The sequence below is a fragment of the Mastomys coucha genome, unplaced genomic scaffold, assembly GCF_008632895.1.
Source record: "Mastomys coucha isolate ucsf_1 unplaced genomic scaffold, UCSF_Mcou_1 pScaffold21, whole genome shotgun sequence".
Classification (NCBI taxonomy): Eukaryota; Metazoa; Chordata; class Mammalia; order Rodentia; family Muridae; genus Mastomys; species Mastomys coucha.
In genome coordinates, this window is record NW_022196904.1 from 135,190,458 (window position 1) to 135,201,464 (window position 11,007).

Below are 11,007 nucleotides of genomic sequence, written 5' to 3' on the forward strand. Positions count from 1 at the left end.
TGTAGCTGTCTCCAGACACACCAGAAGAGGGTGTCAGATCTCATCAGGGATGGTTGTGAGCCACCATGTGGTTGCTGGGAATTGAACTCAGGACTGTCGGAAGAGCAGTCAGTGCTCTTAACCACTGAGCCATCTCACCAGCCCCGCAAACTTTTTTTTTTTTTCTCCTTTTTTGACCCTGGAAATTGTGTCCTTGGCACATGTGTGGAGGTTAGACAACAAGTGAGTGCTGTCCTTTCACTATACTAGTCTCAGCAGTGGAACTCAGGTGCCTGCAAAGTGTGCTTACCTGGTTAGTGTTCTTTTTAAAAGTTAAGGCCTTACTAGAATGTCCTGACCATAATTTAGCAAGCATCAGAACTTTCTCCCAGGGCTTTAGGCATGCCTGGTATGAGGCCAGGCTGTTGGCCTGCCTGCTTCTCTTTCCCCTGCCTTTTTTTTGTTTTTTTGTTTTTTCGAGACAGGGTTTCTCTGTGTAGCCCTGGCTGTCCTGGAACTCACTCTGTAGACCAGGCTGGCCTCGAACTCAGAAATCCGCCTGCCTCTGCCTCCCAAGTGCTGGGATTAAAGGCATGCACCACCACTGCCCGGCCCCCCTGCCTTTACTTGCTGTTTGGCAGCTGGCAGAGGTCCTGCTTTGACACGTGTACCCTAGGCACAAGGAAAACATTCTTTCTAAACAAGGCTTGAGAGATGGTGTCTCAGGAGGTCCAAGTTGGCTTTCTGCTTTAGCACCCAGGAGTATGTCCAAAATGAGTCTTCCCGTCTGAGTTCCAGTGCCCTTTGGAGGGTAATGGTTTTCTAGGCCTTGGTGCCTTACTGGCTTGTCTGTCTCCTATAGTTAGTGATAAAGTGTGTGAAACATGAAGACTCAAGTAGCACCCAGAACCACACGGTCACTACCCTTCTCACAAGCCAACCCAGGACCCAGCACCCAGAACCGAAGTCACTACCCTTCTCACAGGACCCAGCAGCCAGGAGAAGGAGTTTATATGGGCTAAGGGAGCTCCTGGCTAGGCCTAAAGGCAGGCCACCTATCACCGACTCATTTTCCTGTCTGACCTGCCTGTCCATGCCTTTCTCATCACTCTTTTCAGGTGGCCTTGGCCAGTCAGTCATGACAGGCAAAAGTCCTATAAGTGGGACACTTTCACATGCTACTTAAGGTTTTCTAGATCTAAGCTACAAATGGCTCTTGTACAAACTTGATTCGCATGCATTGCCAGCATAGTCTAAGAGCTCAAGGCAACACTAATGTTCTTTTGTCATGCTTCTTTATGGTGCACACTGAGAGGCATACTGCCTTATTATTTAAATGGCAGCTTGGACCAAGCAGGGTCAGTAGCCATACAGTGTCCTTTGTGAGTTGGAACTGAAGCTATAATGCAGGTAGCAACACAGTGAACTCTCAAGTACCACTTCTCAGCAGCTGGCATTTGGAGACCCACTAGCCGGGGAGAGCGTGGATTCTTCATAGGTATGTTAAGAACCACTCTAGGTCATCATGTGACTTATGTGCAGTGTCCAGCAGGTAGCCGGAGAAATGTACATTCCCCTCAAAAGTGGGATTTATTGATCATTACAAAAGAGAGAAAGTGCCCTCAGCAAGGGCAGCTGGGGCACTCCTGCTTCGTGAATATCAGGGCCCTGACTAAGTCTCAGTACACTTTGAAATGGTTGACTCACAGTTTGTCATTGTGTCCACCAGCTTCCTCTTCTAGACTTACCATCATGGAAGCCACACCTCTCACAAGTATTCCTGAGTGTCTGCATAGTGACTCACCCTTGACACTCTTGGAGAGTCTTAGACACATTTTTCTGTTTCATTCTCTCAGTGAGCTTACCTTTTCAATAGACTTTTAGTGAGATGACACTTTTCAAGTAAACTGTGAGTACCTTAACAGACATATAAGGGCAATACTTTCTGAAACAATGTGCCATCAAGTACAGTCTGTTTGTGCTCAGATCACAAACATAAGAACCACTTTGTCAGTGGTTAGCACTGCTACCAACAGGGAATCTAAGAAAGGGAGGGTCTGGGAGAAATCGAACTCAGAATCACCTTAAAATGTAAGTCAGCTAATGGATTAAATTAAGGACTAAGTAAAGAGAGCCTGTAGGTGCTAAGAGTCCAATCAGAAAAGGTTCCCTAAAGGATGAAACTGGCCAGGTGAAGCATGTCCACGGCAGAGGGACTTACGTGCCCAAGCTCACAAGTGGGAAGGCCTTTAATCTGGAAACCTGTTGCTTCACAGATGGAGAGAAGGAAGAGTGGGACTTAGGTGAAGGTTTCAGGCTTTATCCTCAGGCCATCAGGGTATTGCACGGGTTACCTTCCAGAGGGACAAGTCATTCTGCCTCTAGAGGAATGAGATTGGGCAAGTGCCATCCATGATCCAGGCAGGAGGTAGTGGCATGTGGAACAGAAGCTGGTAGGTTTCAGTGACTGCAGAGGTAGATAACTGTAGGCAAGTGACTTTATGAGGCAGTTAGGGAAGGAAGAATCAGGGATGATCAGCTTCCTGCTTGGGCAGTGGGCAGATAGAATATACAGGGAGAAGCTGCCAGAGCTCTGGGGGACAATGCAGGCCTATCAGCCCTGGAGCAGCTTCAATCTGTTTATGAGTCTAGACTTGTAGTTCCGGAGCATCTGATGACAACTGTGGCTAGGTAGGTCCTTGTCACCTGAAAAATGATATTCAGTGGGCTTGAGCCAGCAGATGCCTGATGACCTGCCAGGGCTGGAGGAAGATAGGATCATAGACTCTTAACCTAGAGGAGATGAAAATGGTTACCAGACTCTAGTTCATAGAAATGAAAACAGAAAGGGGCTGGAGAATATATACTATCTTATGCTGTGGTCCACCTAGCAAAGGCTGCCCCACTAGATGGGCAGGGGCTCAGGCTGCAGAGGGGTGCTGACAAGAGCATGCCGTGGATCCAGTCATTGTGTAGATGGGTTCGAAGTAAGAGTGGGATGGAAATAGGAAAGTGAAAGGCTAGAGACTGCAAAGCCTGGTTGTAGTTGTGGAAGAAGTCATGTTTGAGGAAGCATGACAAATGAGAAACTCAATCCCTTGGGTTGTGCCTGGAAGCAGCCAGAACATTGAACATTAATGTGTATATGGCTTGTTAGAGCCATCTGTTTGCGAAAGTATTCCCTAAACATCCTACCTTTTAACATGAGGGAGAAAGCAGGAGCACAGTTGTAGGCCATGTCCATCTATAAGTCACTCAGCCTCAAGACTGTACTGCACAGCTATAGATTTAAGTCATATCTTTGGCAGTAGCCCACACAGATTCTTGGGCCGCTCAGCAGCTCTCATCGCTGGACTCTGATGGTTTGGGTAATCCTACAGCTACTGGCAAGCCTGTCTCTGAAGTGGAAAGCCTTCTTACTCTTGGTTTATTTCTGTGTGAGAAGGAACAGGGCTGCCCAACCAGCTGTTGGGTAGGCCCTGTGCTGAGCTATCCCTGGATTTTTTGAGGGTGCTTATCACTTGGTCACCACAGCTTTTCTGCTGACTAGTTTTTAATAACAGAGCTTTATTTATTTATTTATTCATTTAATGTAAGTACACTGTAGCTCTCTTCAGATGCACCAGAAGAGGGCACCAGATCCCATTACGGAAGGTGAGCCACCATGTGGTTGCTGGGATTTGAACTCAGGATCTTCAGAAGAGCAGTCAGTGCTCTTAACTGCTGAACTATCTCTCCAGCCCATAAAGGAGCTTTTTGCTGGTTTGGGTTTTTTGTTGTTGTTGTTGTTTTGTTTTTTTTTTTTTTGTTTCTGTTGTTTTTAACTGTAGAATTCAGAGAATTAAGTAGTTTAAAAATGACTAATGAGTTGGGAGGGGGATGGCAGTGCATGCCTTTAATCCAGCACTCGGGAGGCAGAGGCAAGCAGATCTCTGCGTTCAAGGCTAGCCTGGTCTATGGAGCTAGTTCTAGGACAGCCAAAGCTATACAAAGAAACCCTGTCTCAAAGACAACAACAAAAACTTTGACTAATGTAAGAGTTTGTGATCATGTAAATGTAAAGAGAAAAGTTAAGACAGCAGGGCAAGGGCAACATGTCTTTGGGTCCCAGCCTCCTGAGAAGCACTTAGCTGTCATCTGAGTCCTGCCTAGATCTGTTGTCCTGAGTTACATCAGTACACCGGAGGGCTCTGCAGCTGCTGAGCTAATAGCTACCTGCTGTAGCTTCCCATCCTGTGAAGCAAACAGCATGCGTTACTGATACATGAGTATTGGAGTACACAGCATATAGTTCTTTAGAATCTGTTCTGTCTAAAACCATTGGAGAGAGTCCAGAGTCCAGCAGTCAATGCATATTAGTTCTCTGTTGCTATACTGGCTAAGTAATAACACACTTTGGGAAAATTTAAAACAGTGGCTAAGGGTTCAGGAGAGAAGCTGGGCATTACAGTGAATACCAATGATCATTCACAGCACTTAAGAGACAGTCAGGAGGGTTGCTGAGGGTTCATGACCACCCTGGTCTATCAAGTTCCAAGCCAGCCAGGATGTATGTACATAAGATACACACACACACACGGTGGGGGGGAGTCCAGGGGGATATGAAGGTAGAAACTGTAACTCATTTACTTTCCGTTTAAATTTTTTTATGTAAGAAAAATACTTAGTCTGGACCAGTAAGTCCTGACATGGGAGATACATGCTGAGACCCTTGAACCATAACAGGGACAATATAGGGACGCTGTTCTGTTGAGAGTATTCCTGGAGGGCTGCCTTACACACTCGTGTGTCAGCAGTTTGTGGCTGGTGATCTGCTTTGGAGATTGATTAATCAATGTCCTGTTGTATTACCAACCTGGTTTCATCTTTTTTTTTTTTCTTGTGAACTTCACAGCTTCTAACCGAAAATCTTCAGTTGGTGTAAAAAAGAGCAGCAAGAGCAGAGCACTGACAAGACAGTCCATGTCAAGAGTTCCAGCTGCTTCCAACTCTACCTCACCTAAGCTTGTGCACATGAACAATTCCAGGGTACCAAAGAAACTGAGAAAGCCGGCAAAGCCTTTACTTTCCAAGATCAAACTGAGGAATCACTGCAAGCGGCTGGACCAGAAGAGCACATCCCGGAAGCTCGAGATGGGGAGCCTAGTGCTCAAGGAGCCCAAAGTTGTGCTGTATAAAAATTTGCCAATTAAGAAAGAAAGGGAGCCAGAGGGACCAGCCCATGCTGCAGTGGGGAGTGGGTGCTTGACTAGACATGCTGCGAGAGAACACAGGCAGAACCCTGGGAGAGGTGCTCACTCGCAGGGCGACAGTTTGCCCTGTACCTACACAACCCGGCGCTCTTTGAGGGCAAGGACAGGTCTGAAGGAGACCACTGACATCAAGCTTGAACCAAGTCCCTTGGATGGCTATAAAAATGGTATATTGGAACCTTGCCCAGACAGTGGCCAGCAGCCAACCCCAGAGGTGCTGGAAGAACTGGCTCCTGAGACTGCACACAGGGAGGAAGCATCCCAAGAGTGTCCCAAGAGTGACTCCTGCCCATCACGAAAGAAATTTCGACAAGTGAAACCTGTGAAACACTTAGCAAAGACAGAGGACTGCAGTCCAGAGCACAGCTTCCCTGGGAAAGACGGGCTGCCAGATTTGCCAGGGTCTCATCCTGACCAGGGTGAGCCCAGTGGCACAGTCAGGCTGCCTGTGAGCTACACAGACTCTGCTCCCTCACCTGTTGGCTGCTCTATTGTCACACCCGACAGCTTTACAAAAGACACCTTCAGAACTGCACAAAGTAAAAAGAAGCGGCGGGTCACCAGGTACGATGCACAGCTGATCCTGGAGAACAGCTCTGGAATCCCCAAGCTGACACTTCGCAGGCGGCATGACAGCAGCAGCAAGACAAACGACCATGAGAGTGATGGTGTGAACTCCTCAAAAATCAGCATCAAGCTCAGCAAAGACCATGAAAGTGACAGTAACCTCTATGTTGCAAAGCTTAGTAATGGGGTTAGCTCGGGGCCAGGCAGCAGCTCTACCAAGCTCAAGATCCAGCTCAAACGGGATGAGGAGAGCAGGGGGCCATATGCAGAGGGGCTTCACGAGAATGGGGTGTGCTGCAGTGATCCCCTCTCCCTGCTGGAGTCCCAGATGGAGGTGGATGATTACAGTCAATATGAGGAGGACAGCACAGATGACTCGTCGTCTTCTGAGGGGGAGGAGGAGGAGGAGGACTGCGAGGATGACTTCGATGATGACTTCATTCCTCTTCCTCCTGCAAAGCGGCTGAGGCTAATTGTAGGTAAAGACTCCATAGATATTGACATTTCTTCAAGGAGAAGAGAAGATCAGTCTTTAAGACTGAATGCATGAGCGCTCACTCATTGTCCTGGGGAACTAAAGCAAGAACCCCAGCCACAGCTTCTCAGCGCAGCACTTCTGTGGCCTCTCACCTGTGGGCATAACACTGTAGAGAGTGTGCAGCATCCTGACTCTTAAGTCTGATTTGTGCAAATTGTTATCGTACTTTTTAAATAGCCTTCTTATGTGCAATTCTGAGGGAAAGCCCTGTTGTAAGATAGAGGCTCCAGTAAACTGTCCAGTGACAGCAGCTCTCCACATAGGACCTTCAGACACTAATGTGGTTACACCATGTTGTCACCTATGAGAGCAAGCGCCAGCCCTCTTCCATAGATGACTAAGCCGTAGTTAGGGCGGAGCAGAGCAGCCTTGTGGGAAGGGTTTCCAGCATCTGCTCCTATCACCAGCATCGACCTCTGGCTTTTGGTTTATTTGCTAGATGTTTCCCCCTTTGGAGTTGTGTCGGTTTCCTACTGCTTACCGACCCAGGTGTCCCGTCTGTGGCCTTCGTTATCATAGCAGACCATTGGCTGGGAGTCAGATTGAGTTCTTTGAAGAAAAAAACATTAACTTAAATGCAGTCTTGTGCGTGACAGCTCATTCTCAGTACATTCTATGTGTGAGGCTGGTGGTGTGCAGGATGGGTCTTCAGAGCAGCTTATTTATTGCTTGTCTTGTAAATTAAAGACCGTGTATTTAACACTTTCCAATCCTTTTAGATAAAATTGTTCTTTGCAAGAATGATTGGTGCTTATTTTTTCAAACCTTTGCTGTGAACAGCGTGGCGACAGCGAGCAGCGTTTGTCCGATGAACTCCAGCTATCTTAATTTGGGTCTTCAAGTTTCTGTTGCACTTGTAAAATGCTACAAGGAATATTAAAAGAAATCTATTCACTTTAACTTATAATAGTTTATGAGATAAGAACATGAGTCACAGCTTTTGTTCTGTGGTAACCTATACAAACATTTGTCTTTGGGATTCAATGTAAAGAGCTGAAAACGATGTATATGTTGTAAATATTTGTGTGTTGTGAGAAATTTTGTCATAAGAAATTAAAAGAACTTACCAGGAAGGTTTTTAAGTTTAGAAATATTCATGCCAATAAAATAGGAAATTATAAATATATAGTGTAAGCACTGCATCAGTGGACGTTCTTGGCTTATGTTAGTTTATTATGAAAATATCAGATTTTTTTGATTTTTATCAGTCAAACAAAAAGAGGAGTCAGATTTAATTTGTTTTTGAAGCACTTTGAGAAGAGAAATTAATTTTAAGTAACTTAATGAGCAATTTTTAATTACTGCTTTATGTTCAATACCAGGCTTGTTTGTTTCTCTGGATTATTTTACAAATCAAAGAATTTGAGAATATCAGTCTATAGCAGGTGTTTGACACCAGTGGGTCTGTTTATTTACTGGGAAATGTGTAGGTGCCCTTTCAAGTAGATAGTGTTCCTAAATGACACAAGCTAGTGGACTCAGTGTTCCAGCGTGTCAGAAGGGACCTGCAGGGAGTGAAGGGTCCAACAGAGCATCTCTGCTTTCTTTTTGCTGATGACACCTTCAGCGTGGGGTGCTTGGATCCTTAAAACTGTTGCTTGTAGGTTCCAGTCACAAGTTAGTAAAATTCATGAGTGTTTCTAGAATACAATGTCTTTGCTCCTGTGCATGATGGACTTTCCTGCTGTGGTCCTGCACAGTCTTGCCTTTGCGAAGCAGTCTCACCTCACCCTCTTGGGTGTCTGTGTCATTGGAAGCAGAAGGGAAGGCTGCAGCGTTCCCCCCACACAACCATTTGCTATAGCCGTGAAGAAAGGTCGCCCTGGGTCTCAAAACCTCCTGTCTCAGGCACCAGAGCACTTTCCATGATGCTTCCAGGCTTCATGGGTCCCCAAACGTAAGTGTGAGCCACGTGCCACCTCCAGGAAGCTGACGGTGAGCTCAGGAGCCTGCACAGGGCAGCTGGTCACCTTCATTCCCATGATCTCTTGGGCTGTTGAGACTAAATCTTCCCATTTCTTTGAATACCAACAATAGCCATTTCAGGAATTTCAATCTTAAGGAAAAAGTAACAGATTAACAATTTCCCATTTTCTCCATTTTAAGCTTAATTTTAGTAACTTATTTATGATGTTTGTTTTAGTTTTGTTGTGGCCTCGCCTTTGGAGGCCGACCTTCCCATGGGTCTAAGAGCAGTGACATTGTGAGGAGTTGCTGCCTCTCAGGAGTCGTATGCACAAGCATTCAGCAGTGCTGCTGATGCCTTCTAGGGAACCTTATTTCCGTTTCTCAAGGCAGGGGCCTCGGACTGTTCTCGATCTGCTGTAGAACTTCACTGTGGGGGTGCCAGAACCCCACACTCTTGACCAGTCTGGAAGAGGTTACACTCAATAAAACTCTCAGCTTGAGCTTATGCAATGATTGGTAAAGTTTTTGGCAATTGTAAGAATTAGGAAATGATCCTAGAAATATATGTAAAGTATTCAATTTTCAATCATTTTTCAAATTACTGTTTTAAATTGTTTTGCTGAGTTGTAATACTTTTGAGATACAATGTATTCCTTGTACTGAAAGAATGAAAAGGACTTTTTCAGCATTTGAGGTAAGTTCTTTAACGTTTCATTAAAAAACATTTTTTACAAATATTTTGTACATGCACTTGCAGTATTGAGGTTAATCATTTTAATAAATTCGGAAATTAAAATGATCTGGTCAGTGTTCACTGTATCTTGAGAAGTCTTTCACCAGAGGCTTACAGAAAGCAGCTTGTGAGTTGGAGTGAGCCATTGTACCTTGTGGCCATGAGTGAGAGTAGCCTGAGTCACTCCCTCAGAGTGGAGGGACCCTGTATTTCACCTGAGAAAGGCTGCTTTCAGCATCCCAGACACATGAGGGCTTTCTTTTCAGTGTGACTGGGCTTCCACCAAGTTGCCTGGAAACCTTGAGACTCCCTCCTCAAATTTCAACTTTGTGTATCCAGTATACATCCTGCTGTATAGGCTGCCACTCAGATTCAGGTGGGTCCAGTACTTTTGTGTTCCCTAAAAGAGGGCAAGTGAGCTCTTGATGTGCATGGGAAGGCTCCAGCCTCCTTCCCCGGTGTCCCAGATCCTGTGGGTATTGGGCAGCAATAGATCCCAAAAGGTAGAGCAGCAGAGGACCAGGTAGGTTGATGATACACACACACACACACACACACCTGTGCTACACTCACCCTCCCAGATCACTAAGCTTATATATAACCCAAAGTGCCAGTTGAGGACAGATTAGGAGATAGCTTTTGATACTCTGAGCTTCTCTGTGTTATCAGAGTTTCCTGCCCAGGCTTAGCCATGGTAGATGGGGGTGGCCCTCCGTAGTCTGCTCTAACTGAAAGAAAGCCCTGCTTTGCTGGACTACATAGATTTAGTCTGAGACATAAACAGGCATACCCCTTTTAGCACGAGTGATGGCGGGTTTTTGTTTTGTTTGAGGCATCTGAAGTTAGAGAGGTAGGATCTGAGTTAAAGATGAGAGTTGCTTAGGACAGACAGTCCAGGCCTCCCACACAGGGAGTGCTGCACTCAAAGCCGTTTGACCTCTGTGACCTTAGATAACAGAAAGGGATCATTTTAGGAGGATCAGGCTAGTGGGGACAGTGGAGAAGTCTAGCTTGGGAAATTACTACTTTTATTAGACAGTATGCTTAACCAAGGACACTGGAAGTTTCCACAGAGCTATGAAAGGAGAAGAGTTATTCAGAGCTCATATTAAGTTATTCCTTAATAATGGAGGGATTAAGAACTGTCTTCCTGGCTTGCAGCTACAAGAGGAATCCACAGGACTGGAAAGATAGCTGTTGTTAAGAGCATTTGTCCTTAACAGAGGACCCAGGTTGATTTCCAGCACCCACATTGTGGTTCACAACCTTCAGTAACTCCATCTCCAGGGGACCCAGTCCCCTCTTTTGGCCTCCATGAGCACCAGGTATACATGTGGTGCACATACATACATACATGTAAGCAAAACACCAATATATGTTTTTGTATAAAAAGTGGGTGTGATGACATATGCCTTTAATCCCAGCAGTTGGGAGTTGCGGTAGGCAGATCTGAGTTCAATTCCACCTGATCTATGTAGGGAGTTATGGGCTAACCAGGTATATGTTGAGACCCTGTCTCAAAAATAAGTACATAAGCCGGGCAGTGGTGGCACATGCCTTTAATACCAGCACTTGGGAGGCAGAGACAGGTGGATTTCTAAGTTCCAGGATAGCCAGGGCTATACAGAGAAACTCTGTCTCAAATAAATAAATAAATAAATAAATAAATAAATAAATAAATAAGGCAGGGGCAAGGAAAAAGTTAAGGGTGAGGAGGAGAGCCAGGCCACCTCAGAGCTCTGCCTTGCCTATATGCAGTAGGCAAGAACATCTGAGGGCAAGGTGAGGTCTGAGGTTTTGGAAGATGTGAAATGGACAGTAGGAATGTAAGCTAGCTATAGATTCCCAGTATAATTGGTTAAATATGTACCCATACCCTTGTAGAACAGTCAACATCCAGACATCCGTGGGGTTCCAACTGATAGCAGCACTGATCGGAGCCTCAGCAGATAATGGAGTCAGAAGGCATAGGCCAGACAGTGGTGGCGCACGCCTTTAATCCCAGCACTTGGGAGGCAGAGGCAGGTGGA

The 11,007-nt window shown here is 45.7% G+C and overlaps 1 protein-coding gene across 4 annotated transcripts in view; it reads left to right on the top strand.

The window, feature by feature from the left end:
- Kmt5b (lysine methyltransferase 5B) overlaps positions 1-9,043 on the top strand; it is a 46,368-nt gene extending 37,325 nt beyond the window's left edge. For all 4 annotated transcript variants that reach the window (XM_031389105.1, XM_031389108.1, XM_031389107.1 and 1 more), the window contains one exon: positions 4,874-9,043. In XM_031389105.1, the coding sequence (XP_031244965.1) occupies positions 4,874-6,348 (1,475 nt within the window). In that variant the 3' untranslated portion in view covers positions 6,349-9,043. The remainder of the gene's footprint in view (positions 1-4,873) is intronic.
- Positions 9,044-11,007: the final 1,964 nt, after the last annotated feature.